Consider the following 27,814-nt stretch of genomic DNA (forward strand, 5'->3'; position numbering starts at 1 on the left):
ACTGTAGCCCTGGGGTTGGGCTGACTAATTGGAAAGTCCCGCGCTTTCGCGTCTCCACGCCGGAGACAGGTCCGCGCAGGAGGATGCAGCGCCGGGCGCACACGCGGCCACCGCGCAGCCACGGTCCGGGCGAAGGCGCCGGAGGTGGCAGGCGGTGCGCTCACACGGCCGGCGGGGGCCGAGGCCGCAGCGGGGGCGGGGTCGGCAGGGGAGCTGGGCGCTGGGCCTTTCAAGGGGCGGGCGGGGCGGGCCGCGGGGAGCGGGGAGCGGGGAGCGGCGAGCGGCGAGCGGCGAGGACGACCCGGGCTCAGGGAAGGCCCAGGCCCCGCCCCGCCCCGCCCCGCCCCGCAGGCCGCGCCCCTTCCCCCGCCCCGCGGCCCCGCCCCTCCTCCGGCTGCCGCTGGGCCGCGGGCGGGACGCCTGGGGCGGCTCGCTGGAGGAAAGGCGTCCGGCTACGGCCCCGGGAACTACCAGACGCCCGAGTCGGGAACGCGGGACACCGCGTCCCCATTTGCCAGGGGAGACGCAGTCCCGGGCCGTGGCCGTCGTGAGCCGGCTGGGCTTTTCCTCCCGCTCACCCCGCCCGCCGGCCTCTCGGCGCCCGGGGCCCGCGTCGCCAGCCGCCTGGATCCGCCCGCCGCGCCCCCTCCCCGCCCCCCGCGAGCCCCGGGCGGCCGCGAGCTGATGTCCTGAGCTCGCCGCCCGCGGGCTGTGCGCCCGGCCAGGGGCTGCCTGGGAAGTTGGGGCGAGGCGCGCCGGGTATGCGCCATCACCATGTCCCGCCTGGACTCGTGGCTCGGTGAGGTCCAGTGGCTGGGCTTGGTGGCGCTCTTCGTCGTGGCCTTGGGCACTGTGGGCCTGTACCTGGCGCAGTGGGCGCTGGCCAGGGTACGACCCCGCTCCCCGAGGCGGGCGGCGGAGCCCGGCGAGGGCCAGCACCCCGAGCCGGATGCGCTGCTCGCCTGGATCGTGACGCTGAGCATCTGGAGGAAGCAGTGGCAGGCCGCCTGGGTGGCCGCCCTGAACGATGAGGCCAAACGGAGAGCGGTGAGTTTCCGTGAGGGCCGGTCGTGCTGCGGGGTCGGGCGCGGTGATCTCGGGGCGCGGGTTCAGAGCAGAGCTCTTCTTCCCTGGAGCCTCGCCACAGCCCTTGACTGATTCAAGGGGCAGAGCATCCTTGAAAGTTAGGAGAAAGACCCTGAAGACTGGAGGACCCTTGATGGGGAATCAAGACAAAATGATTCGATTTTATTAACCAGACATGAGGTGTGCCAGGCCCTAGGCTCCACAGGAGGGACAGACTGGCTGTTGGAGAGACTTTTCGGGGTGCCCCTCCCCCTTCAGGCTCATACTCGCCCTTCCTGGCGTCCCAGGTGGATTCCCGTATTCAGGTGGACACCGAACTGCTTTTGCACCTGAATAACTGTGAACCAAATATGCTTCCGCGTACACAGCTGAATTTCGCCCAGCGTGTTATTTCCAGAAGGTTTGCATTCCTTGGCATTTAAAATTAGTGACCGTTGAGGGCTAGCCACTCGCCAGACATGTACTGGGGGCTTCAGGTACGTCTGTCATCTCTGAATCCTCGCAACTCCTGCGACAGAGGCGTTGTCAACATTTTACAGGTGGGGAAACTGAGGCCTGGAAAGGTTAAGTAATCCGCCCAAGGTCACACAGCCTGTGGGTGGCAGAGCTGGGATTTGAACCCACCTATCTCCTACCTCAAAGCTCAGGGGCTTATGACGGAGCTCTGCTACCTCATGCTCCTGCGGTTATGTTTCTTGTCTGGTTAATGACTGGATGACTTATTTTTGCTTCTAAGACATCTTGGTTTAATGACAAGCTCCTGGCGTCTGCTATTTCTAGGTGTTCCATAGGAGGAATGGGGGCCTGGGGGGTTTGGGGTACCTCCCAGTCTTCGCCTGTCCTGATGGCTCCCAGGTGTACCACATTCCGCCACCGGCTTGGGAACTCAGTGGAGAAGCCTGTGGCGCTTTGCTTTGGAAATAGTGAGTGCTGTATGTCTGGACCATCAACCTTCAAAATATTCCACGGTGGGCCCTCTGTGTGGTCTTTGCGCATGGCCTTGACTGACTCACATAGCCACGGATTTAAAAAACAAAATAGCTTTGAGTGTGAATGAGGATAAATCCAACAAAAGACCGTGTTCTGAACCCTGGGGGGGGGGGAAATAACCGTAACCTCTGGATGAAAAAAGCCTTCAAGGTCATTTGACTGCCGTCTGCCTCGGTGCCTGGAGTCCGTGCCGCGGCCGCCAGAACCGGACAGCTCTTCAGGGGGGCCACCCCACCTCTTGTGGGAGCCCCTAAAGCCATGTGACCTCACCTATGTGAGCAAACACAGCTTTGTTTCCCCACGAAGCTGCTGTCGTTGATCCCTGGTTGACCTGGTGTCCAGGGCCTGCGTTCCGGGGCTGAGTACGCTGCAGGCTGGAGTTGTGAGCGGGTGAAAGTCTTGCCCCAGCTGGATGAGACAGGGCGCGTGACGTGGGCCACTGATTCTGCTTCTCAGCCTTTCGTGAGCTGTAACATGCGTGTTGGTGTTGGGTGAATGATCTGTAGGGTCCTGGTCATCCCCCTGGGACTCCTGAGAGGGTCAGGCAGAGGCACGAGCCTCCCTCCTGTAAGCCTGGGACAGTCCTGCTTAACCCATTCTGCCGTGTTCCCTGACATTTCCTGATTGGCTTAGAAACTATGATTGCCTTCGATATAATGCTTCCAGATTACCCTCTTGCCTGGAGCCCTCAGAGAGAAAGGAGGATATCCCTGCTCTGGAATTTGTCTGCTGAGAACTGAAGCAAATACCTGAAGGTTTCGGAGGCAAACCTTTCTCCCTACTCACTTGAATCCGTGTGGGAGGAGAGAGGGCCCTTGGCTCAGGGGGCGGGGAGAGATGTGGCTCCTTTGCACCTTCTCCGTTCTCTGCTATTCGCCATGCACTGCAGAGTCTTAGACGCCAGTTTTTCCAGAGCTCCTGCCCGGAAGGGGCAATAATGTACTGGGTTTAAGCTCAAGGCAGCCCTGAGTCTCCTCTGACAGTAGACTGGGTCTGACTGTGGTGTCAGGTGCGTGTGTGTGTGTGCGTGTGTGCGTGTGTGTGTGATGGGGGGGAGGGAATTGCTGGCGTCACTTTGCTCTCCCTGGTGCCTGGAAATGTTGCTCGATTTGAATTCAGATGGAACGTTCTGCAGGCTGATAGGATCTGGGTAACTCCTGCCCTGGCCTTGGCATACCTCCCCCCTGTCCTGGGCCATCCCGACCGCGACACTCATGACAGCGTGGGTGAGCAGGCCCTGGTGTTTCGTTAGCGGCTGTCCTGACCTGGCAGCCGGCCCTGCGGAGTCTCCCTCTGCCCTGCCTCCAACACGATTTCCACTAATCCCCGATTAGGGTTGACCCTCCAAGCCCGCACTCAGCCCGGCGAGCCACAGCTTAGCGTCCCCCTTCTGCCCCCACCCTGTCCTGTTATCTGTCTGCCCTGGCCCGGGAGGAGACCACTTCTCTGCCTATCGCTGGGGGACTGGCGGTAACTCAGGCATCTCCAGAGTCTTCCGTGCGAGGTGGGATTCTCTCCTGAATGGAGCGACTCCTCCCATTCTGTTTTACTCCAGCTTGTGTTTTAGGACTGCAAGGAACCCTAAGCCCTTCTCGCAGCACCTCTTGCTTCTCCGAAAGGCGAGACTGAGGCCCATGGGCTAGAGAGACTTGCCAGGGTTGACCTAGACCCTGGGCTGGGGGGTCTTCCTGGTCCATCCACGTCTGCAGTCACGGTCCCCTGTGGGCAGCAAACTTGACCTTGAGACCCAAATGTTTCCTTTAGTTGCGGTCCAGCAAGAAAGGATAGAAGGGTGCGATTGTTTAATGCATCATCCCTAACAAAGGGGCTCCTATCTCCTAGGAGCTGAGGGTGGGTCAGTAGCTTGTGGAGTCTCCTTTGGCCCCGGATGACCAGTGACTGTGGCACTGCAGGTTCCCTGTGTCAGAGGGCCCCTGGGATTGTAACCCTCACTCTGAATAATTAGAATGGTGAATTGGAGAGACAGGTGAGGAAACCGTGGCTGCTCTGCCAGCTGGTCGGGCTGATGCCAGGTGTTTGGGGAACACTGGCAAATTGCCTAGAGAGCTTTGAAAAAATACACATGCCTGCTCCCTCCCCCACTTCAGACTTAGGAAGTTGTTGGGGGCGCAGGGAGCTTCCTATATTTTTCACAAGTTCCCCGAGCTAGCCCCTCACTAGTGAGAAGCTGCTGGACACACACAGTGTCCGTAAGCCAGCCACCAGTCAGTCAGTCAGGTCCCCCTCACCCCACAATGTCTCTCCGCTCTGGCATCGCAAACACCTAATTCCAGCTGATCTGATGGCAGTTCGGTCCCAGAGAACAGAAAGTTCCTGGAACTGGCTCAGTCACCAGACTGGGAACTAATGCTGTATTATTTAAAGGCAACAGCTGAGGTTTTCCCTTTGGTTCCCCTGCATTTATTTACATGAACATTTACAAAGTGGTTTGGGGTGACAGTCACCCCAGCAATGGTCCACACCTGGTGGCTCCAGTGTTGCCGTTTCCACAGCAGGTCACCAGCTATGGAAGCCAGTGTGCCCATGGTCCCCTGCCCCCTCCCGGTGGGCTGGACAGCGCCTTCCTCCCAAGGCTGCTGCTGTTGGGACCACGTGTGGGGAGCGGCATTCTGAGAGTGAGGGCCACGTTCTGGACTTGTCCAGCAGGCCCAGGCCCCGGGTGGGGAGGGTTAACAGAGCTGTTTGTCTCTTTAGTCTTTTGCCCCAGGATTTTTTTCAGAGGAATGTTCTAAATGCAAATGACCGAGACTGTAGGACAATTTGTGGTCTTTGTGGGAAAAAAAAAAAAAATGTCCTGTGAACTTAGAACATGTTATTAATAGCTCTGACTCGTATAGGAGGTGTGGCAACTTGAAAAGTAAACAAAGTGACAAGACTTGGGAGTTTCCTTATTCTATAATGAGCTTCCTTTGAGTGCTGCTCCCAAAAATTCAAGCTCCTTGACCACCCACGGTGACCACAGTCTAGGTCAGCTGGTAAGAATGGGAAGGCACTCTCTACCTGACCCCCAAACCGGTCTCCTTTCCATTGCTCAAACATTCAGTGTTCTCTCCTGTGTGGGATCTTCCCGCAAGGCATTTCTTGTGTCTCCAACATTATTTAACCTTTCTCCTTATTTAACTCCTGTCAGTATTTCAGGTCTCAGCACAGGGGTCCCTGACCTTCTCATTTTTTGGAGGTTGCTGCCCCACCCTCTCCCCAGCAGGACCCTGTGGTCGCTGGTGCCCTCGTCAGCTCCCGGGATTGTGAGGGAGGCCAGAGCCCTGTCCGTCCAGGCACAGCGCACCCGGTGCCCAGTGCACGGCTGGCTTGGGCCGGGCGGCGATTGGAGCATGAATAACAGGCCCTGTTAGAAACTTGTCGCTGGAGGGGGACAAACGGTGGAGATGCGCATCACCCCGTCTGGACACAGGCCTCCCCTGCTTGGGAGCTGGCCAGGCCTGGGCCAAACAAGCTGTTTAATGTGCTTTGTTTTTCACTTCTAAAGAATCAACATCAAAGGAGGCTCACTGATGACTTTGCAAACTGTCAATAGAAACGAGGAGTAGATGCCAGTTCAGGTTGTTCTTTGCATTCACCCATTCTCTCAGCAAGACGGGAATTCAGGGGAAGGAAGAGTGGGTGTAGTGTTAGTGTCAACTAAAATGCAGCCAAAGCTAGCATCCACTCCTGTCAGCCCCTCGTGGGCTGCTGAGGAGGGAAGGGACCTCTTGAGCCACTCGGAAGAGCTGTGTGGCCACTGCTTAGGCTGGAAGGCAGCTATGGGGCTGTGTGACCTTGGGCAAGCCCTGACCTCTCTGTGCTTCATCCATGGAAGAGGATAAGTTTGGGTTCAGTCTGGAAAGCAGCATCCACTCCAGATGCGATGAGATCTGTGCGAGGCCTTTAGTCAATAGAGTCAATAAAGATGGGCTGCTTTCTTGTAACATCTTCCTTAAAAAAAAAAAGCTTTAAATTTTTTACTGCTTTTAGATTTAGAGAGAAGTTTCAAAAATAATTCAGTTTCCATACTTTCCTCAGCCAGCCTTACATAACCATAGCATAAGAGCAGAACCAAGAAATTAACATTGGTACGATGTCACTATAATACAGTATAATGATACTAACACTGTAAAAATATGAGAAATTAACATTGGTATAATGTTACTATGTTTCATAGTACAATCATATTATCATTGTAACCTATAAGAAATTAATATTGGCACAATGTTACTATATTTTATAATGAAATGATATTAACATTGTAACAGTACAAGAAATTAACAGAAGTTTCTAACTAAACTGAAGACCCTACTTTTTTAACATCTTTGTTGGAATATAATTGCTTTACAATGTTGTGTTAGTTTCTGCTGTATAACAAAGTGAATCAGCTGTACGTATACATATATCCCCATATCTCCTCCCTCTTGTGTCTCCCTCCCTCCCACCCTCTCTATCCCACCCCTCTAGGTGGTCACAAAGCACCGAGCTGATCTCCCTGTGCGATGCAGCTGCTTCCCAATAGCTATGTATTTTACATTCAGTAGTGTATATATGTCAATGCTACTCTCTCATTCGTCCCAGCTTACCCTTCCCCCTCCCCGTGTCCTCAAGTCCATTCTCTACGTCTCTGTCTTTATTCCTGTCCTGCCCCTAGGTTCATCAGAACCATTTTTTTTTTTTTTTTAGATTCCATATATATGTGTTAGCATATGGTATTTGTTTTTCTCTTTCTGACTTACTTCACTCTGTATGACAGACTCTAGGTCCATCCACCTCACTACAAATAACTCAAATTCGTTTCTTTTTATGGCTGAGTAATAGTCCATTGTATACATGTGCCACATCTTCTTTATCCATTCATCTGTCAACAGATACTTAGGTTGCTTCCATGTCCTGGCCATTGTAAATAGAGCTGCAATGAACATTGTGGTACATGACTATTTTTGAATTATGGTTTTCTCAGGGTATATGCCCAGTAGTGGGATTGCTGGGTCATATGGTAGCTCTATTTTTAGTTTTTTAAGGACCTTCATACTGTTCTCCATAGTGGCTGTATCAATTTACATTCCCACCAACAGTGCAAGAAGGTTCCCCTTTCTCCACACCCTCTCCAGCATTTATTTGTAGATTTTTTGATGATGGCCATTCTGAACGGTGTGAGGTGGTACCTCATTGTAGTTTTGATTTGCATTTCTCTAATGATTAGTGATGTTTCATGTGTTTGTTAGCAATCTGTATATCTTCTTTGGAGAAATGTCTGTTCAGGTCTTCTGCCCATTTTTGGATTGGGTTGTCCGTTTTCTTGATATTGAGCTGCATGAGCTGCTTGTAAATTTTGGAGATTAATCCTTTGTCAACTGTTTGGTTGGAAATATTTTCTCCCATTCTGAGGGTTGTCTTTTCATCTTGTTTATGGTTTCCTTTGCTGTGCAAAAGCTTTTAAGTTTCATTAGGTCCCATTTGTTTATTTTTGTTTTTATTTCCATTTCTCTAGGAGGTGGGTCAGAAGGATCTTGCTGTGATTTATGTCACAGAGCGTTCTGCCTATGTTTTCCTCTAAGGGTTTGATAGTGTCTGGCCTATCAAACACTATTTAGGTCTTTAGTCCATTTTGAGTTTATTTATGTGTATGGTGTTAGGCAGTGTTCTAATTTCATTCTTTTACATGTAGCTGTCCAGTTTTCCCAGCACCACTTTTGAAGAGGCTATCTTTTCTCCATTGTATACTCTTGCCTCCTTTATCAAAGATAAGGTGACCATAGGGCTTCCCTGGTGGCGCAGTGGTTGAGAGTCCGCCTGCCAATGCAGGGGGCATGGGTTCGTGCCCCCATCCGGGAAGATCCCACATGCCACGGAGTGGCTGGGCCCGTGAGCCATGGCCGCTGAGCCTGCACGTCAGGAGCCTGTGCTCCGCAACGGGAGAGGCCACAACAATGAGAGGCCCGCGTACCGCAGAAAAAAAAAAAGAAAGGTGACCGTATGTGCGTGGGTTTATCTCTGGGCTTTCTATCCTGTTGCATTGATCTATATTTCTGTTTTTGTGCCAGTACCATAATGTCTTGATTACTGTCACTTTGTAGTATAGTCTGAAGTCAGGGAGTTTGAATCCTCCAGCTCCGTTTTTCTTTCTCAAGATTGCTTTGGCTATTCGGGGTCTTTTATGTTTCCATACAAATTGTGACATTTTTTGCTCTAGTTCTGTGAAAAATGCCATTGGTAGTTTGATAGGGATTGCATTGATACTACCCAAAGATTGCTTTGGGTAGTATAGTCATTTTCACAATGTTGATTCTTCCAATCCAAGGACATGGTATATCTCTCCATCTGTTTGTATCATTTTTAATTTCTTTCATCAGTGTCTTATAGTTTTCTGCGTACAGGTCTTTTGTCTCCTTAGGTAGGTTTATTCCTAGGTATTTTATTCTTTTTGTTGCAGTGGTAAATGGGAGTGTTTCCTTAATTTCTCTTTGAGATTTTTCATTATTAGCGTATAAGAATGCAAGAGATTTCTGTGCATTAATTTTGTATCCTGCTACTTTACCAAATTCTTTGATTAGCACTAGTAGTTTTCTGGTAGCATCTTTAGGATTCTCTATGTATAGTATCATGTCATCTGCAAACAGTGACAGCTTTACTTCTTCTTTTCTGATTTGGATTTCTTTTATTTCTCTTTCTTCTCTGATTGCTGTGGCTAAAACTTCCAAAACTGTGTTGAATGATAGTGGTGAGGGTGGGCATCCTTGTCTTGTTCCTGATTTTAGGGGAAATGGTTTCTGTTTTTCACCATTGAGGATGATGTTGGCTGTGGGTTTGTCATATATGGCCTATATTATGTTGAGGTAAGTTCCCTCTATGCCTACTCTCTGGAGAGTTTTTATCATAAATGGGTGTTGAATTTTGTCGAAAGCTTTTTCTGCATCTATTAAGATTATCATATGGTTTTTATCCTTCAGTTTGTTCATATGGTTTATCACATTGATTGATTTGCATATATTGAAGAATCCTTGCATTCCTGGGATAACCCCCACTTGATCATAATGTATGATCCTTTTAATGTGCTGTTGGATTCTGTTTGCTACTATTTTGTTGAGGATTTTTGCATCTACGTTGATCAGTGATATTGGCCTGTAGTTTTCTTTCTTTGTGACCTCTTTGTCTGGTTTTGGTATCAGGGTGATGGTGGCCTTGTAGAATGAGTTTGGGAATGTTCCTCCCTCTGCTATATTTTGGAAGAGTTTGAGAAGGATAGGTGTTAGCTCTTCTCTAAAGGTTTGATAGAATTCACCTGTGAAGCCATCTGGTCCTGGGCTTTTGTTTGTTGGAAGATTTTTAATCACAGTTTCAATTTCAGTGCTTGTGATTGGTCTGTTCATATTTTCTATTTCTTCCTTGTTCAGTCTTGGAAGACTGTGCTTTTCTAAGAATTTGTCCATTTCTTCCAGGCTGTCCATTTTATTGGCATATAGTTGCTTGTAGTAGTCTCTCATGATCCTTTGTATTTCTGCTGTGTCAGTTGTTGCTTCTCCTTTTTCTTGTCTAATTCTGTTGACTTGAGTCTTCTCCGTTTTTTTCTTGTTGAGTCTGGCTAGTGATTCATCAATTTTGTTTATCTTCTCAAAGAACCAGCTTTTAGTTTTATTGATCTTTGCTATTGTTTCCTTCATCTCTTTTTCATTTATTTCTGATCTGATCTTTATGATTTCTTTCCTTCTGCTAACTTTGGGGTTTTTTTGTTCTTCTTTCTCTAATTGCTTTAGGTATAAGGTTAGGTTGTTTATTTGAGATGTTTCTTGCTTCTTGAGGTAGGATTTTATTGCTATAAACTTCCCTCTTAGAACTGCTTTTGCTGCATCCCGTAGGTTTTTGGTCATTGTGTTGTCATTGTCATTTGTTTCTAGGTATTTTTTGATTTCCTCTTTGGTTTCTTCAGTGATCTCTTGGTTATTTAGTAACATATTGTTTATCCTCCATGTGTTTGTATTTTTTACACTTTTTTTCCCTGTAATTGATATCTAGTCTCATAGCATTGTGGTCAGAAAAGATACTTGATGCAATTTCAGTTTTCTTCAATTTACCAAGGCTTGGTTTGTGACCCAAGATATGATCTATCCTGGAGAATGTTCCATGGGCACTTGAGAAGAAAATGTATTCTGTTGTTTTTTGGATGGAATGTCCTATAAATATCAATTAAGTCCATCTTGTCTAATGGGTCATTTAAAGCTTGAATTTCCTTATTTATTTTCTGTTTGGATGATCTGTCCATTGGTGAAAGTGAGGTGTTAAAGTCCCCTACTATTATTGTGTTACTGTTGATTTCCGCTTTTATGGCTGTTAGCATTTGCCTTATGTATTGAGGTGCTCCTCTGTTGGGTGCATAAATATTTACAATTGTTACATCTTCTTCTTGGATTGATCTTTATGTAGTGTCCTTCTTTGTCTCTTGTAGTAGTCTTTATTTTAAAGTCTATTTTGTCTGATATGAGAATTGCTACTCCAGCTTTCTTTTGATTTCCATTTTCATGGAATATCTTTTTCCATCCCCTCACTTTCAATCTGTATGTGTCCCTAGGTCTGAAGAGGGTCTCTTGTAGACAGCGTATATATGGGTCTTGTTTTTGTATCCATTCAGCCAGTCTGTGTCTTTTGGTTGGAGCATTTAATCCATTCGTGTTTAAGGTAATTATCGATATGTATGTTCCTATTCCCATTTTCTCAATTGTTTTGGGTTTGTTATTGTAGATCTTTTCCTTCTCTTGTGTTTCCTGCCTAGAGAAGTTCCTTTAGCATTTGTTGTAAAGCTGGTTTGGTGGTACTGAACTCTCTCAGCTTTTGCTTGTCTGTAAAGGTTTTAATTTCTCCATCAAATCTGAATGAGATCCTTGATGGGTAGCGTAATCTTGGTTGTAGGTTTCTCTCCTTCATCCCTTTAAATATGTCCTGCCAGTCCCTTCTGGCTTGCAGAGTTTCTGCTGAAAGATCAGCTGTTAACCTTATGGGGATTCCCTTGTATGTTATTTGTTGCTTTTCCCCTGCTGCTTTTAATATTTTTTCTTTGTATTTAATTTTTGATAGTTTCATTAGTATGTGTCTTGGTGTGTTTCTCGTTGGATTTATCCTGTATGGTACTCCCTGTGCTTCCTGGGCTGGATTGACTATTTCCTTTCCCATGTTAAGGAAGTTTTCAACTATAATCTCTTCAGATATTTTCTCAGACATTTCTTTTTGTCTTCTTCTTCTGGGACACCTGTAATTCAAATGTTGGTGTGATTAATGTTGTCCCAGAGGTCTCTGAGACTGTCCTCAATTCTTTTCATTCTTTTTTCTTTATTCTGCTCTGGGGTGGTTATTTCCACTGTTTTATCTTCCAGGTCACTTATCCATTCTTCTGCATCAGTTGTCCTGCTATTGATTCCTTCCAGAGAATTTTTAATTTCATTTATTGTGCTGTTCATCATTATTTGTTAGCCTTTTAGTTCTTCGAGGTCCTTGTTAAACATTCCTTGTATTTTCTCCAATCTGTTTCCAAGATTTTGGATTATCTTTACTGTCATTACTCTGAATTCTTTTTCAGGTAGACTGCCTATGTCCTCTTCATTTGTTTGGTCTCGTGGGTTTTTACCTTGCTCCTTCATCTGCTGTGTGTTTCTCTGTCTTCTTATTTTGCTTAATTTACTGTGTTTGGGGTCTCCTTTTCTCAGGCTGCAGGTTCGTAGTTCCCGTTGTTTATTGGTGGGTAAGGTTGGTTCAGTGGCTTGTGTAGGCTTCCTGGTGGAGCAGACTGGTGCCTGTGTTCTGGTGGATGAGGCTGGATCCTGTCTTTCTGGTGGGCAGGGCTGCGGCCGGTGGTGTGTTTTGGGGTGTCTGTGACCTTAGTATGATTTTAGGCAGCCTCTCTGCCAGTGGGTGGGGTTGTGCTCCTGTCTTGCTAGTTGTTTGGCATGGGGCCTCCAGCACTGGGGCTTGCTGGTCATTGGGTGGAGCTGTGTCTTAGTGTTGAGGTGGGGATCTCTGGGAGAGCTCTCACCGATTGATATTACATGGGGCCAGGAGGTCTCTGGTGGTCCAATGTCCTGAACTCGGCTCTCCCACCTCAGAGTCTCAGGCCTGACACCAGACCGGAGCACCAGACCCTGTCAGCCACATGGCTCAGAAGAAACGGGAGAAAAAAAGAAAGAAAAATAATAATAAAATAAAATAATTAAAATTAAAAAAATATTAAAATAAAAAATTATAAAGTAATTTAAAAACAAGAAGACAGTTACGAAACCAGTAAACAAATCTGCCAGTGATAACAAGAGCTAAAAACTATACTAAGATAAACATAAAAATCAGAAACAAGTCAGTCGTAGACAGCAAACCCCAAGTCTACAGTTGCTCCCAAAGTCCACTGCCTCAATTTTGGGTTGATTTGTTGTCTATTCAGGTATTCCACAGATGCAGGTACCTCAAGTCGCTTGTGGGGATTTAATCCGCTGCTCCCGAGGCCGCACAGAGATTTCCCTTCTGTTCTTTGTTCGCAGAGCTCCAGGGGCTCAGTTTTGGATTTGGCCCCGCCTCTACATGTAGGTTGCCCTCAGGCATCTGTTCCCACCCAGACAGGACAGGGTTAAAGCAGTGGCCGATTAGGGGACTCTGGCTCACTCAGGCCGGGGGCGGGGGTGGGGGAGGGAGGGGTACGGTAGTTAAAATTGGAATGCGGGGCAAGCCTGCAACAGCAGAGGCCGTGGTGACTTTGCAACAGCCTGAATTTCACCGGCTTTCCGCCAGTATTCTTTTATTGTTCCAGGGTCCCGTTCAGATCCTACCTGGATTGAGTTGCTGCTTTGCGTTTGTCTCCTGCAGGCTGTAACAGTTTCCCAGTCTTCCCTTGTTTCTTTGTGACCTTGACAATTCTGAGGACTATTGATTGTTATTTTGCCAAATGTCCCTCAGTTTGGTGTTTTCACACAATTGGACTGCAGTTATACAAACCACGGAAGTGATGCGCCCCTTTCAGTGTGCTGCGTCACGGGGTGCGTGATGTCAGTGTGGCGTACCGCTGGGGAGAAGCAGTGGCCTTCATTCCTTGGTTAAGGTGATTTCCGCCTGTTTCTCTTCTTACATCTTAGGTCTCCTCTTATCCTTTCCTGCTATAATTACCACATAACTTGGGGAGATACTTTGAGGTTGTACAAATCCTGTCACCCCTCATACTTTCTCACTGATTTTGGCATCCATCTGTGTATCTGGTCTGCAGCCATTGACTTCCGTGGAGTTGGCCTAATGATGATTTTCTGTTTCCCTCTCTCCTTCTACATTTATTCATTGGAATTCCACTGCAGGAAAGAGCTGTCACTTCTCCTCCATCTGTATATGTAATTGATTATTTACATCAGTATGGACTCATGGGTATTTATTTTATTCCATGGGTTATAATTCAGTACCATCACTATTTATTTTGTTGCTTAAACTGTTCTTGTTTTGGCCATTAGAAGCTCTTTTGTGTTCTTCCATCGGGATATATATATATACACACACAGTTTTTTTCTTTTCTTAGCATTTCCTTTCTTGACGGTTCCACAAGGTGTTTGCTCTGAGCTCGTCTTGTATTTTCCTCTTCTCTGGCCCTGGATTCAGCCACTTTTCTAAGCAGCTCTGATTCCTTTTCCTGGAGAAGTGTTTAGAAAACAAGATCTGGGCATCAGGTGTGCTCATTACTGCTGGGGTCTCATTGCTTCTAGACCCTCTTAGTGGACAGACCTAGGAAATGTATATGTGGATGCTAACACATTCATGTGCACACATCTCTCTGTCTGCATCTTCGAAACCACGACTATACCTATATCCTGCATTCCAGGTCAATGGCACAGAGTTCATTTTCATCTTCCCCTTTCCTTATCTCGAACTTCTTCCTCCAGAAGTGAGGTATCTGGGACTTACTCTCTGTAGCATATTTATTTGGCCAATTCTAGTTTACACATAGCTTACTTTCTGAATTGCTGACCTGTACCCCCATGAGAAACACATTTACTGACTAGATTCTAGCATTTATGTGCAGCCAGGATACTGTTTTCTTCAGTTTCTCAGGTTAGATCTGTTCCCCACCCCTTCGCGTGGTCGTGTTCTTTACTTGTAGTGGAGTGAGGTTTGCCTTCTATCTGGGTTTCCTCCCATATCCAGATTTTTCAAAAATCCATCTTTCGCCAGTGATTTGGGATGCCACCTTTGTCACATACCGTGTCCACACGTGTTGGGGTCTATTCTGGACATCCTGTTCCAGCCCTACTAGTCGTCTGCGTGTTCACGCTTTGAATCACAGAGGTTCTAGAGTGCGTCTTAACGTCAAGGAGAGCTAGTCTCTTGTTTTGCTTTTGCAGTGTTTTCCTGGCCATTCCTGCCTGTTGCTTTTCCTGTGGATGTAAAATCTTGCTCTAGTCTGAGTGGGGTTGAGTCCGGAACGGGGCTGCCTTCCCAAGGACAGGGTGCAGAGATGTGGGAGTTTGTGGTTATGCTGCATGCACGCCGGGCTTCCTGAAACTCAAGGATCAAGCAGAAAGGGATGGGGAACCTCTGGGTCCTTATTTTAATTTCATAATGTATTTCCTTCGTGAGACTGCCCCTTGACATTAACTTCCCTAGCAAAATATTTCCAGGGTTTTCATTCAGAAGCTGTCATACATAAGAGGGCATAGATGGCACCTCCTGACGGGCAGGGGCAGGAGGTGGCATCGGGGCTGCTTAAGGCAACATGGTGTCTTCAGGCTGGCGCAGAAGGTGCGCTGTTTCACACGCAGTCCCGGCGGCTGTAACGACTCCCGCAAGGGGTCAGCTCCCTGCCTGGTGCTAGGCTCTGTGCTGGGTGCTGCACTTTCAGCCACGCAGCTTGGCACACAGGGCGATGTCATCCCCAAGCCCCTGGTCAGCAGGTCACACCAAAACAAGCTCTAGCCGTGGAGAATGTCAGCAGAGCAGCCCCCAAAGCACGACTTTATCACGCTTGAGAAGTAGATTTAATTCTTCCCTGATGATTTTTAGGGGGTGAGATCAATGTTGCTAAGACAGGGTGAGGTTAGAAGCATGTCAGTGACAATGTTCTGTGCCTTGTAGGTTTACTCTGGGTCACTGGGAATTCTTAAGACACAGCCCCGTGATGACTTCATTCTTATTCCTCTGCACTGCACTTGCCAGCAGAGCTTTGGTGCCTTTTTGTACCATTTTAATTCCCTACCCTTGATCTGGCCTTGTAGTTGGAACCAGCACATCACAGCTGAGAGTCTCAGAAATCGATGAGATATGGAGGGAAGTTGTGGGTCTGAATCTCTTTTTTAACCAGTCGATCGGAGCGCGCTTGACAATGATGTACTTTCTGGAACATGTCAGGAAAAGAATTTAAGAAGAGTTTCGTTCCGGGGGTCGTATTGTAGGCATAAGTGTTCAGCTTCTCAAGAGAATTTATTTTTAAAAGGCCAAGACTTGGTTGGCAATCCAAGCCTGATTTGTTCTTTTATAAAACGTCAGTCTTGTTGCCTTGTGGTCATATCCATTACTTGCACGTCTTGCACTTGGAGATTTTAATTGCAAGAACCAAAATGGACATAGGGCGACAAGCCACAGAGGACTTTTCTGGAAGCTTACGGGGATGCACAGAGCCGAGGGCGGGGTTGAACCAGGAGACCCTGGAGGGCAGGAGCCTGGCAGCTCTGGAGGAACCCGATCCTTGGGCATGGCCACCAGCCCAAGTTCATTTCCAGCCAAGGAATCCCAAATTCCAGGGAGAAGCAGCCACAGCCTCCCACTGCGCTCCTGCCCCCGGGTTCCCCCTCCCGCGCCGTTTGGGCAGTGGGAGAGGAGAAGGGGGCCGCCCTCAGTAGAGTGCCAGCGCCCATGTGGAACAGGGAGAGGTGATTCTCTGAAACCGGAGAGAGTGCTTTCCCAGAAGAAGGGTAGCACAGCCCTTGAACCTGCTGTACCTGGCCAGGTGCTGTGCGTGTACTCCAGACCCACCGTCCACCCCAGGAGCCTGGGCTTCTCCCCTTACACCGTCAACACGAACTCTCAAAATACCCTTTGCCGCCTTTACTGCAACATCTTTGGGTTCGTCCCTGCGCTCCTTACTGTTATTGGCCCGTCGCTGCTACTTAGAGGCATGGATTGAACCAAAGGAAGTCAGACCACACGTTCTGAGGTCTGCCGAGCTTTGCGGCAAGTACGTCACTGCCTTTAGAAAGTAGCCACCCTGCCTGGCACTGCACCCATCTCCTCACTGTGCTTTTCCGTTCCAGGGCCCGCCACTCCTCTGCTTCCAGGAGGACCCGCTGCAGCAGCCCCTGGAGCTGGCCATGGGACAAGTGTCCAGCGTGACCCAGTCAGCCCAGGAGAAGGTGAGCCGGGCACCGTCACCTGCCTTGGGCCTTTCCTCACCGAGGAAGCGAATTTAAAGTGGGGTTGGAGGGCTTCCCTGGTGGTGCAGTGGTTGAGGGTCCGCCTGCCGATGCAGGGGACGCGGGTTCGTGCCCCGGTCCGGGAAGATCCCACATGCTGCGGAGCGGCTGGGCCCGTGAGCCATGGCCGCTGAGCCTGCACGTCCAGAGCCTGTGCTCCGCAATGGGAGAGGCCACAGCAGTGAGAGGCCCGTGTACCAAAAAAATAAATAAATAAAAATAAAGTGGGGTTGGATAAGTGGGTCACGATGCTGTACAGCAGGGATTGGCACAGCATTGTAAATCGGCTAGACTTCAACTGAAAAAAGAAGAAAAGCTGGGGTGGGGGAATTTATTCTGTCTTAGAATTATTGAAAACGCCAGACACCTTACATCAAAAAAATAAGTCTGATCCATCAACTTGATGACTAGATAAATAAAATATGGCATATCCACATGATGGAGTATTATTTGGCCTCCTAAAGGAATGCAGTTTTGACACGTGTTCCCAAGTGGATGAGCCTCGAAGACAGTCCACTAAGTGAGAGAAGCCAGACATGAAAGGACACATAAGATTCCACTTATATGAAATATTCAGAATAGATAAATCAGTAGAGACAGAAAGTAGATTAGTGGTGTCCAGGGGCTGGGGCCGGGTAATGCTTGTGGGGACGTGAGCATTGACTGCTCAGGTGAACGGGGACAGGGTTTTGGGGGGTGACGAAAATGTTCTAAACTGGTGATATTTGTACAATGCTGTGAAATATATTTAAAAACCATTTAATTGTATAGTTTAAATAGGTGAATTATATCTCTCTCTATATATATATAGTTATATAAATAATATGTGAATAATTTCTGTAAGACGATATATAGATTTGAGTCATTTAGATATTATGTAGAGTTTATTTTATAGCTGCTAAGAGCTCACATGCTGAAGTTACTTTATTAGACTGGTCAAATACCATAAATAATTGTAAGTTCTTTTTTCTTTTTTTTTTTTTTAACAAAAAGTATCTGTAGAAGTGCTGAGAAACTCTTAGGTACAAGGCTTACCCTTGTATCTCTGTATATTTTATTATCAAATTAAATACATATCATTTAGCAGACAGCAAGGAGGGGACACCTGGGTGGCCCCCCGGGCCCAGAAGGAGCTCCCATCCAGCCCCCTGGAACCCCACCTCTTGTGTATTTCCTCCCTGGCTCAGCTAGAGCATTGTTGGGGCATTTCAAACGTTTATTGTTCTGTGTGCACAATTTCACAAGAAGCTTTCTCCTTATAGAACGTGACAGTTTGGAGGTTCATCCAGGTTGATTTGCGTCGCTCTAGTTCGTTAGCTGGAACTACAGTTCAGGATTCTGGGTGGACCAGGGCTGATTTTTCCACCTTCCACTGATGGATAATTAGGTAGTTTTCTCTTTTTCTCAAGTACAGCAGAGCTGCCGTGGACTGTCTCCTGAGTCCTCAGGCACAAGAACGGGAGTATCTCCAGGGCGGGAGTGGCATTCCTAGGTTGTAGGTACGCACGCTTCAGCTCCACCGTGGATTCCAGAATTGGTCGCCCAGGGGCTGGCCCAGCTTCCTCTGCCGAGGCAGCGCAGGGAAGCTCTCTTTCCCCACCCTTGGCCCATACGGGGGTCACAGAGCTCCATAAACCCTGCAACAAGCGTGGAGAAGTCTCTGGAAGATATTGGGAGGAAACTGGTGGCCACAAGGCAGGATGCTGACACTGGCACAGCCCATAACAGCTGGAAGGGGCCTTGCGAGCAGATGCTCCAGTGCCTAAGTTTCAAAGGCTGGGGGACTGAGGGAAAGATTGCTGCTGGCCTCACCTACCCAAGGCCCCTGCTTGGGAAGTGCCCCTGTGCAGTGAGTGCCCTATTATTACAAATAGACCCCAGGTCCCTTTGTGGTGGACAGTTTCTGTTTGCTGATTTCTGACACTGTCAGCGTTAAGAGAGGGACAGATCTCAGGGGCTGGCCTGGAGGTGCCGGGAGGGAGCAGAGATTGGAAATGGCAATAGACTATTTTTAAAGGTCTTGATATATAGTGCCGGAAAAGCATCCTTTGGAAAGTGGACAGTTAAACTGTGTTTGTTTTAATACCATTACAGAAATTGTGCATACCCGTCGAAAAGTTAAAAACAATATATAGAAGCGCGTAAGCTTTGTTTTAAGTCTGCCCCCTTCCTCTCTGCTCTCAGCCTTCCTTCCTCTGCTCCCCCCGGATAGGACCATGGACGGCTGTCCACGCTATCTTCTAGGAAACTTTTTACCCAGTAAACTACTGGGAATGTGCACACGATCTTGTGTTCTTTTACAAGTTTCTTCGTAGTTCTTGACTCCTGTGTTTTTTTGACCAGGGACCGATTTTGTGGAAGACAACTTTTCCACGGATGGGGGGTGGGAAGCAGTGGAGGGGAGATGGTTCAGGCAGTAATGTGAGCAATGGGGAACGGCAGATGAAGCTTCGCTCGCTCGCCCACCACTCACCTCCTGCTGTGGGTTCCTGTTAGGCCACAGACCGGCCCCGGGGTTGGGGACCCCTGCGTTAAGCGAAGGACAGGCGTTGTCCCAGGAGCTCGTGCTCTAGGACTGCCTGTCGGGCAGGACACTGATGACGGTGTCTTCCTCCTCTTAGGATCTAAACACCCGCCATGGGTTCCAAACTTAGGTTGAATCCTGTGCCAGCAACGTCACGTGCTCTCTCTGCTCTGTGTAATTCTTGAGAAGGGAAGAACCGTAGCAGAGTCTGAGGACTCAGAAGGTGTCCAAGGAACGCAGACAGGAGATTCAATGACATCCCCCTCCCCTTTCCACGCTCCCTCCGGAGTGTCAGGGTCTGTGTTTCTCATCCCTCTGACTCAGTCCTGACAAGGGACGTGTGGATGACGTTTGAGGTAACGAAAGGGATGACTCTGGGGTCTGGTGTCTAGTCACGTCTTCGATCAAGTAGATGAGAATGGGGTTCTGGTCTCCCTCTGTGAGCATCTTCCCAGCTTGGGTTTGGTCTTGAGTCTCCCGGCACGACCCTCGCAGAGCAGAACCGGGTCTCCCCTGCCTTCCAGTTGCCATGTGCTCGGACTTTTTCCTGCAGCCCCCGAAGACCCCCGTGTGCCAGAGCAGCTCCCTTTGCAAGTACCTGGCTCATCGGCAAGCCCCCCGCCCCCCGTCCTGCACAGAGAGTGGGGTCTTGCATAGCTTAGAGCATCTGAGTCACCCTGCAGGACCCGTGGGAGACGCACAGTCCACACCCTGCAGCTGTGGCTGAATTGGGGGCTTCTGAGCAGTTTACTCATGACTCTTCTGACACCAAATGTGTGCGATTTTTCTTGCACGCAACAAGCAGTCCTCCAGTTCTCAGGACGCCAACAGGGTGTCCTGCAATTCAACTCGATTCTGGCACTAACTACCCACACAGCACAGACCCTACAGGTTAAGGGCTCAGCCCAAGACTGCCCCTCCCTTTAGACGCCAACCCCAAGTCTGGGCCACCTGTACCCACCAACTGGCTATAAAGCGGCAGGTTCCCACAACCCCTTCCAAATGCTTGATCGTTTGCTAGAACAGCTCACAGAACTCGGGAAAGCACTTTACTTACTATTATCGGTGTCTAATAAAGGACACGGCTCAGGAACGGCCAAATGGCAGGTGCCTGGGACAGGGAAGGGAGAAGGGGTGGGGAGCTTCCACACTCTCCACGTGTACCGCCCTCCCAGGACCAGAAGCTCTCCGAACCCCATTGTTTAGGGGTTTTCTGGAGGTTCCATTACGGAGGCATGGCTGATTAAATCATAGGCATGGGTGTGTTCCCTCTCTAGTTGCCATCCCCTCCCCTGAAGTCCAGGTGGCAAAGCTGCTACCCTCTAACCACGCATTGGTCTTTCTGGCCTCCAGTCTCCATCCTGATGTTATCTAGCTCCCCCCCCACCCCGCCCTGCAACCACCAGTCATCTCCTTAGTATACAAAAGACATTCGAGATTCCTCGGGCTTTGGGAGCTGTGTGCCAGGAACTGAGGACAAAGACGAGATACTTATCCCAAGAGGCAAGCTGTGCTGGGGCAGGGGCATTTTTCTAAAGGAGTTCTCCCCATGCAGGGCAGGACGCCTGTGCTCGTGTGGACGGGCATCTCTTCAGGTGGCGACTGGAGGCACCCCTGGGTCTCCAGGGCTCATGGTCTGCAGACACACGCTCAGCGTAGCCGGGTGGCAGACCCAGTGAGGGCTCGGTACCAAGAGGCATTCTCGGTGGGGCACTTCTTGCGGAGGAGAGCATTGCCCTTCACCTTCTCTCCAGGGCTCTGTGTGTCCTCCCTTCCAGTCTCAACACGCCCCCAGTACATTTCTCTCTCCCAGACTGTAATTGCGCTATTACACAAGAGTGTAAGCTATGTTCTCTTTCCTCGTGTCCTAGGAGAGGTTTGCTCCAGAATGTTTGACCCAGAAGGAGCAAACTTAATTTTTCAAGTGGCCTGAGAGCAGCTCTTCCTTCTTGGGGTGCAGGCGTAATCCCTCCAGGGCAAATGCGTGGGTTCGGAAGCTCTGTGAAGGCGTGAGGTCTACGAGGGCAGCGTGGGAGCTCTCCAAACGTGAATCAGGGTTAGGAGTGTTGTGCGGAGACAGGCACTCGCTGCAAAGGCCACACATGTACTTAGCAAGCGTGGCGAGTGTCCCTGTGAACGGGATGTATATGTGGAAGGCTTACCAGGCAAAGCAGAGGTCACCTGCTGCTGGGGGACTGCAGTGACGCTGGCCTTCTCGGTGTGAGGCCCTCACTGAGCCACAGGCTTTGTGTCTGTAAAGGATGAATCCCTCCCTGGCCCCGGCCTGTGCAGCACCTGCAGGGCCCCTGCCACGTGGTAGCTCTGATGCCGTCGTGCAATAAGGGCCGTGTCTGTCCTCATTAGTGCCCACAGCTCTTCTCCGCCCAAGGAAGCATTGTGCCCATTGTACGGAGGAGGAAACTGAGGCCAAGAGAGGCTGGGGCACTCGGGCAAGGGAACTAAGAGCTGCTGAATAACAGAGGCTGGAACTGAACCCGAGTCGGCCTCCAGAAACCAGCTCCAACCGCAATCCACCATAAACAGCACTGTTACTATTATTCTTTACATTTTTATTATCATTTCACTTAAGCTCCCACCCACCCCCACCAGGAAAGAGACGGTGAAAATGGGAAAAAAGGAACTGAAAGGCACTAACCAACCCTTGCTTCCGTAAAACCATAGCAACAAACAGACCTTGGGCAATTACATGGAATTTCCCCCGGAATCTCATTCCACGGTGTATGTCGGGGAACCCCACAGCCGTCACTGGGATGAATTGTATATTGTGAGCACATGGGTTTTTTCTACCTAAGGCTGTTATACATTCATATACTAAAATATACCCTGGGAGCTTCTGGGCACCCCTGTGCTCTTTCCAGACCTTGGTGGACCCCTTACTTTGCAAGGGTAGAGCACGCAAAGTTGTAGTTGCAAATAGGAAATTTGGTTGACTCTTTTTTGACTTTGCATGTCTTGAAATTCCAGGTACCCCATTAGCCTGGTATTTATGCTAAAATACTAACCGGTTGTGAAATTGTTTTGAAGCCAGGTCTTTCCAAGGGCAGGTGCGAAATGTCTCATCGGAGGCCCCGCCCTTTGAGATGTGAAGGGGAGCAGTGTCTCTGGGAGGGCCACCTGTTTGTTTGGGTAAAGGCAGGTGGAATTCTGGGCTGAGTCAGCCCTCAGGTACTTCGCCTGCTGAAGACCAGGTAAAAGGACCCTCGGGTAAGCTGGGCTTTTGTTTGTGAGTTGGAACACATCAAGCAGCAGCGGCATTAGGTGGAGGTGTGACCAAGTGCCTTCATTTTAAAGGAAGTGTCCTGTATATGTCTTTTAATGCATAGAGTCCATGGAGGAGAAGAGCACATTCTTGGATTCTTAAGCCAAGGAATGCTCACATTAAACCACATGATGTAGTAACAATACCTTCTGGTCGTGTACTATTACTGAAAAGCCTCGTTGTTCTTTTTAAAGTATCCCAACAAGAGAAGGGATGGAGGGTGTAGTTGGGGGTGGGGTATCAGAGCCCGTGTGGTCCAAGGCACACCCCTCGAGGGGATGAAATAGAGCAGCTACCCAGCATTCCTTGGGGTTGGCTGCTATCTTGTTTCCAGCATTTTTCACCTGGGTCCACTGGGAGAGTCCTTCTAGAAATACACCTTCAGCCAGGTATTGTGAACAAGCGGGCAAGCAGGGTTAACTTTATAGATGTTCTGAGAACAGTCAGCTCTGACGCAGTTTACTTTTTAAATTGAGTCTGTTCCAGAGTAGAAGTAATATTTTCTATCAGGCTCGTGCCGTCGTAAAGAATACTTACGGGCCCAAGACTGGGTTGCAGAGTTGGGGAAGAAATCTGACTGGGAACTCTGAAGGGTTAGCGAAGGGTCTTTACTTCCATTTTTATTTTGGAGTTCTTTCCCACACGATGTCATATAGCGTGATTGAAGTGAAATATATTGGGTGACATAAACCTTTTAGGTCCTTTTTCTCAGCTGTATTCCTGATTCTTTTGGAGACAAAAGTAATTAAACTATTTACAGTTCTCTAGAGTGTTCTCAGAGGAGGAGCTGAGGCAATCATACAAGAGGCTTAATTGAAAAGGAAAGTGGAAAAGTGTGGTGAGATTGACAGATATCCGAGGACTTTCTTGTTGGCAAGCAATAGCAAAACCTGGGACTACCTAGGCCTGGAATTCTTTAGGCCCCTGTCTAAACAAAGGAATATAGTTTGAAGATAAGACCGATTTGCATAGGTATGTGACTGAGTTTAAGGTCTGGAGGCTAGAGAGAAAAAAAAAAACCTTGACTGCTGGCCTCCCTGCCGTTATAACGAAATGTGCCCACTTTCACATCCTAAAGATGCTTCCCTCAGCTGCCTCCCCTCTTGACCCTTGGGGGTGTACCAGGGACCCTGACCCTTCACCTGTCAGTGCAGCTGCTCCTTGGGCTGAAGACTTGCACCTTTGAAACCCTCCCCATGTGGAGCCCACCCCCCATGAAAGCCTCTCGTATGTAGAGAGGAGGGAGGAAGGGGGGATTTATCTGAATACACGGTTCAGCCTTCTGTGTGTGATTTTTTTTTTTTTTTTTTTTTTTTTTTGCGGTACGCGGGCCTCTCACTGCTGTGGGCTCTCCCGTTGCGGAGCACAGGCTGCGTACGCGCAGGCCCAGCGGCCATGGCTCACGGGCCCAGCCGCTCCGCGGCATGTGGGATCTTCCCAGACCGGGGCACGAACCCGCGTCCCCTGCATCGGCAGGCGGACTCTCAACCACTGCGCCACCAGGGAAGCCCCTGTTGTGTGATTTTTGAAATGGTTTGTGTAATCGAGGATTTCTTTGCTTGCTTTGGGAAAAAAAATCTCAAGAATAAAGCAGGTGGATTTGTGGCTGGCTGCTTTCAAGGGAGCTCGCTTCTGTGCGTCCAGATCTTGGCTTTGTGGAGTCCTGCTTCAGGGCCTCCACCACGGAAGCTAGATATTGCTTCAGTTTAACTTTAAAAATCCAGTACCGATATCAGACTGCTTCGGGGGGAGGCCCACACATGAAAGGTTTGACAGCCATATTTAAACAGCCCTGTATCATTGGGATGCTCCAAGGAGCTGACCTGTAAACTTCAGAAGGGAGCCTCATGAACACGACTGTGTTTGGGGCAGGGAGACTCTAGGGTCAAGACCAGGGTCTCTACCCGCTCGTCCACATGTAGGTAGAAGTCAACCCTGGGCGCTCTGGCACTAGCTGGAAGGGTCTGCCTGACCGGGCATCAGGTGACTCTGCCTTCTGCTGTCCCAAGAGGGGACCCCTTGGGGGTGCGGACGGCCTCGCCGCTGTTTGCCTGGGTGAGAGAATCTAATCCCCGTTGTGGATGACACCTTAATGCACTAAAAGAAGATTACTTATTTTTAAAGCCTGCTTTCCGTTTTGTTCTCATCCATTTGGCAAATGGGATATTACTGCTCTCAGAGAGGCAGGGGCAGAGTCTGGCCCTGGACACGGATTTGGCCTAATGGTCGTATCCCTCCAGCTGGACCCATAGGAACACTGGTGGCATTTTGTTTGGCCATATCAAAACTGATCAGATTGTTGATTTAATTAGTTTTTCCAGCTGAATATACTGAAGAGAGGCCAAGAAATGGTCGGTCTATATGACAGGTGTTATTTAGAGGGTCAGAAAGCCATAGGGCCAGGGAAGACCCTCCAGGGGGGTCTCTATGAAAGGGCGTTCAGACCTTTAGATGTCCCATTTTTAGTGACTCCACTTGCTTTCCTCATGTGACTTGAATGGTAATTGTGACCTTTGGAGGCTTGCATTCTAGAAGTTTTAAAGTCTTTTAAAATCTTCTTTGGAGTATTTGTTTATTTGCTTTTAACCGGGTGCTTGGGCTATCTGTGTATCAGGAATGGAGCAGTGGGGTAGCTTTTTGTAGAACTGGGTACAAACGGAAACCAAACTCTTCCTTGAGTCGGGGCGCTAATGAAGCTGTCAGTGTTCTCGGTAACATTCTAATTCGCTTAGTGTAGAAGTTTCCAAAGAAGAAGTCAACCAGTCACTGTCTGGTTTTTAATTTTAAGCCGTGAGACAAAGAACAGAGAGTCATGTCACTTGTGTGTATAACTCATCCGGCATCAAAATACATTCCTTCTGGGACTTCCCTGGTGGTCCAGTGGTTAAGACACCACGCTCCCAATGCAGGGGGCCCAGCTTCTATCTCTGGTCGGGGAACTAAGATCCCGCATGCCATGTGGCTTGGCCAAAACCAAAAACAAGTTCCTTCTAAAAGGATTGTTTATAGAGCGTTTATTTTTAAAATGAATAGATGACATTTCTTATACAAACATTTTTTTGTGCCACCCTTTGATGAGCTCTGGAGATGCAATAAGCTGATGAAGATGTAGAACTAATCCACATAAATCAGTCCTCTGAGAGGGACTTGACAAGAACGGGTGAAAATAAGGGTTGTGCGGTTTTCTGCCAGTATTTGGAAAAGGCAAGATTTTCTATTTCTAACCCTGCTCTGTCAAGAGCATTTATAGTGGACACTGGAAATGGGCCCCTTGCTGGGGGGCCTGGTATGGTCCAGGTCAGGTTCTTGTTGGAGGGGCAGGTGGGCCCTGAGCGGAGAGGATTAGCCAGGGATCAGCAGGGGGACATGTTTTTAGTCTGAACTTTGTGAAATAGCAGTTATCCTGACAAAGTAAATGTTTTGACAGTCTTCCTACTTGGTATTTTAGGTTCTAAATCCACCAGAGAATTAAAAGAATTTTTCCTTCCTTCCCAAGTGACACCGTCCAATATGGGGTCAGCAGTTCCCTGGGGAATGTGGGATCCATCCTGCCGTACCCTCAGCCTCTGCCGACCCGGCTTTGGCCAGATGCACGGGCTGCCTACTGGACCCCCTCCATCCTCTCCCACTGCCCTTCCTCCCTCTGCCTTTGCACACCTGGCACCTGGCCTTCTGGTCATCCCACACTGGGCTCGCTTGGCATCTTTGCCAGTAGGGTGGCCAACCCCTCGTTCTGGAAGGTCTGCTCCAGTAGGGGGACTCTGTGACAGAAACACGATACTTCTCTGTGCGGTAGCAGCGTTCACACTCATCCCTCTAAAATGCTTTGCGATTTATGTCAGGAATATGGTCAGGTTTATTCCTGATGTAATTATTTTGTCTCGTAGGTCTTTAAATGAGCTCATTTTACAACTTTTTTTTTTTTTTTTTGCGGTACGCGGGCCTGTCACTGTTGTGGCCTCTCCCGTTGTGGAGCACAGGCTCCGGACGTGCAGGCTTTGCGGCCATGGCTCACGGGCCCAGCCGCTCCGTGGCACGCGGGATCCTCCCGGACCGGGGCACGAACCCGCGTCCCCTGCATCGGCAGGCGGACGCTCAACCACTGCGCCACCAGGGAAGCCCTGAGCTCATTTTATAATTCTGTTTTTGTTAAGGCTATATCATTTTGTAACTGTTTAATATTTCATTCGTTCTTTGAATTATCCCTGCATCTTTGAAAACCACAATAGGTTAAAATTTATTAAAATAGAAACAATTTCTTGCGTTCTGGGTACGTTTTTTATTTTTTCCTTGTAACATCCATAAGAAGTTTTCTTTTTAAGGCCCATTTTTAGTGAGAGACGGTAGCTAATGGCGTTCACTCCATGTGAATGTGGAACTGTCTGGGCAATTTAAAATCGGCTGCGTGGAGAAATAGAACGAAACCATGTTTAAAGAAAAAGGTCTTTATGAGTGGAAAGATCCTAACTAGATTTGGGCAAAGCCAGAGTTAGCTCCCAGGAATCCACCAGGAAGAAGAGATCTGAAATATTGTTTCTAGTTTTCAAATGACTGCATAGTAGAAAAGGTGTGAATCTGGGTATTCATCCATACTTGAAACTCTGAATTCTTGTCCTTGCTGATTTATAGAGTCCAGATTATTTTGTTCAGTGAAATGAAGATGGGTAAGGTGCAAGCTCTCCTCTCTCTTGCGTAAAGTTCCGTTGTTTTATGGCCCCTTCTCTAGGTGGTGTTTTGTCGTGTGGTGGGCGAGACCATCCAGTTCCTGGTCAGCGTGGGGCTACCCTCGTCCGAGGACACGGGGCGTCCGCTCTACAGTGTGCGGCTCTCCCCGCTTCATCTACAGGTAAAGTTGGGGAGACTGAGCGAGTCCTAGGAAAACAGTTCTCATAAACCTGCAGGGTGAGAGGAGTGCAATCAGACGTGCATGCTCCTGTTTTCATTAATTACTGTTCATTTCATAAGTTTCGAACTGTCACCTTCCATATTGTCTTTGTAGGAAATAAAGTGTGTGTGAAATAGGTGTATGTATATACACACACACATATATACACACATAGATATATACACAGACGCATATATATACACACACACATATGTACACGTATATATAACGAATTCAGAGTTTCCCAACCATCAAGTACGGGAGATATGGTATTTTTCAAGGCACTGAAGCATATCAAGGGTGTGTCGACTGTTAGATTAAGGAAAATGTCACCTGAGAGACGGCAGGTGGTTCTATTTCAGGATCAAGTACTAGACCTCAGAAGTCTCCTGCAGCTTGGAAAACAGCTTGGGGCTGGACTTGGCATTCCTCCTTTTAGTGTTTGAAAAAGTCAGCTTTAAAAGACCCCTTATTATTTTTATATGTTAAAGGATGAGTACTACCATTATTTTTTGGATAATAGACATTATTATAATAATTATATTAGACTTACATAATTATAATTTTTATGATTGATATATTTATATATTGTATATATAACATTAATAATTATACATAAAGCAATT

The 27,814-nt window shown here is 48.4% G+C and overlaps 1 protein-coding gene across 3 annotated transcripts in view; it reads left to right on the forward strand.

Annotated features, from left to right (window-relative positions):
• Positions 1-324: 324 nt before the first annotated feature.
• The window catches only part of C2CD2 (C2 calcium dependent domain containing 2), a 63,080-nt gene continuing 35,590 nt past the window's right edge, over positions 325-27,814 (forward strand). Inside the window, exons 1-3 of one of the 3 annotated variants that reach the window (XM_022552878.3) lie at positions 325-1,047; positions 16,341-16,439; positions 27,030-27,149. In XM_022552878.3, coding sequence (XP_022408586.2) covers positions 775-1,047; positions 16,341-16,439; positions 27,030-27,149 — 492 coding nt within the window. In that variant the 5' untranslated portion in view covers positions 325-774. Of the gene's footprint in view, positions 1,048-16,340; positions 16,440-17,174; positions 27,150-27,814 lie in introns of those variants that run through there. The other 2 variants (XM_089910218.1, XM_089910219.1) reach the window with 2 other exon arrangements.

The sequence above is a fragment of the Delphinapterus leucas genome, chromosome 4 (assembly GCF_059928025.1).
Source record: "Delphinapterus leucas isolate spDelLeu-1000000601 "Yukka" chromosome 4, BTC_Dleu_Yukka2, whole genome shotgun sequence".
NCBI classification, from domain to species: domain Eukaryota; kingdom Metazoa; phylum Chordata; class Mammalia; order Artiodactyla; family Monodontidae; genus Delphinapterus; species Delphinapterus leucas.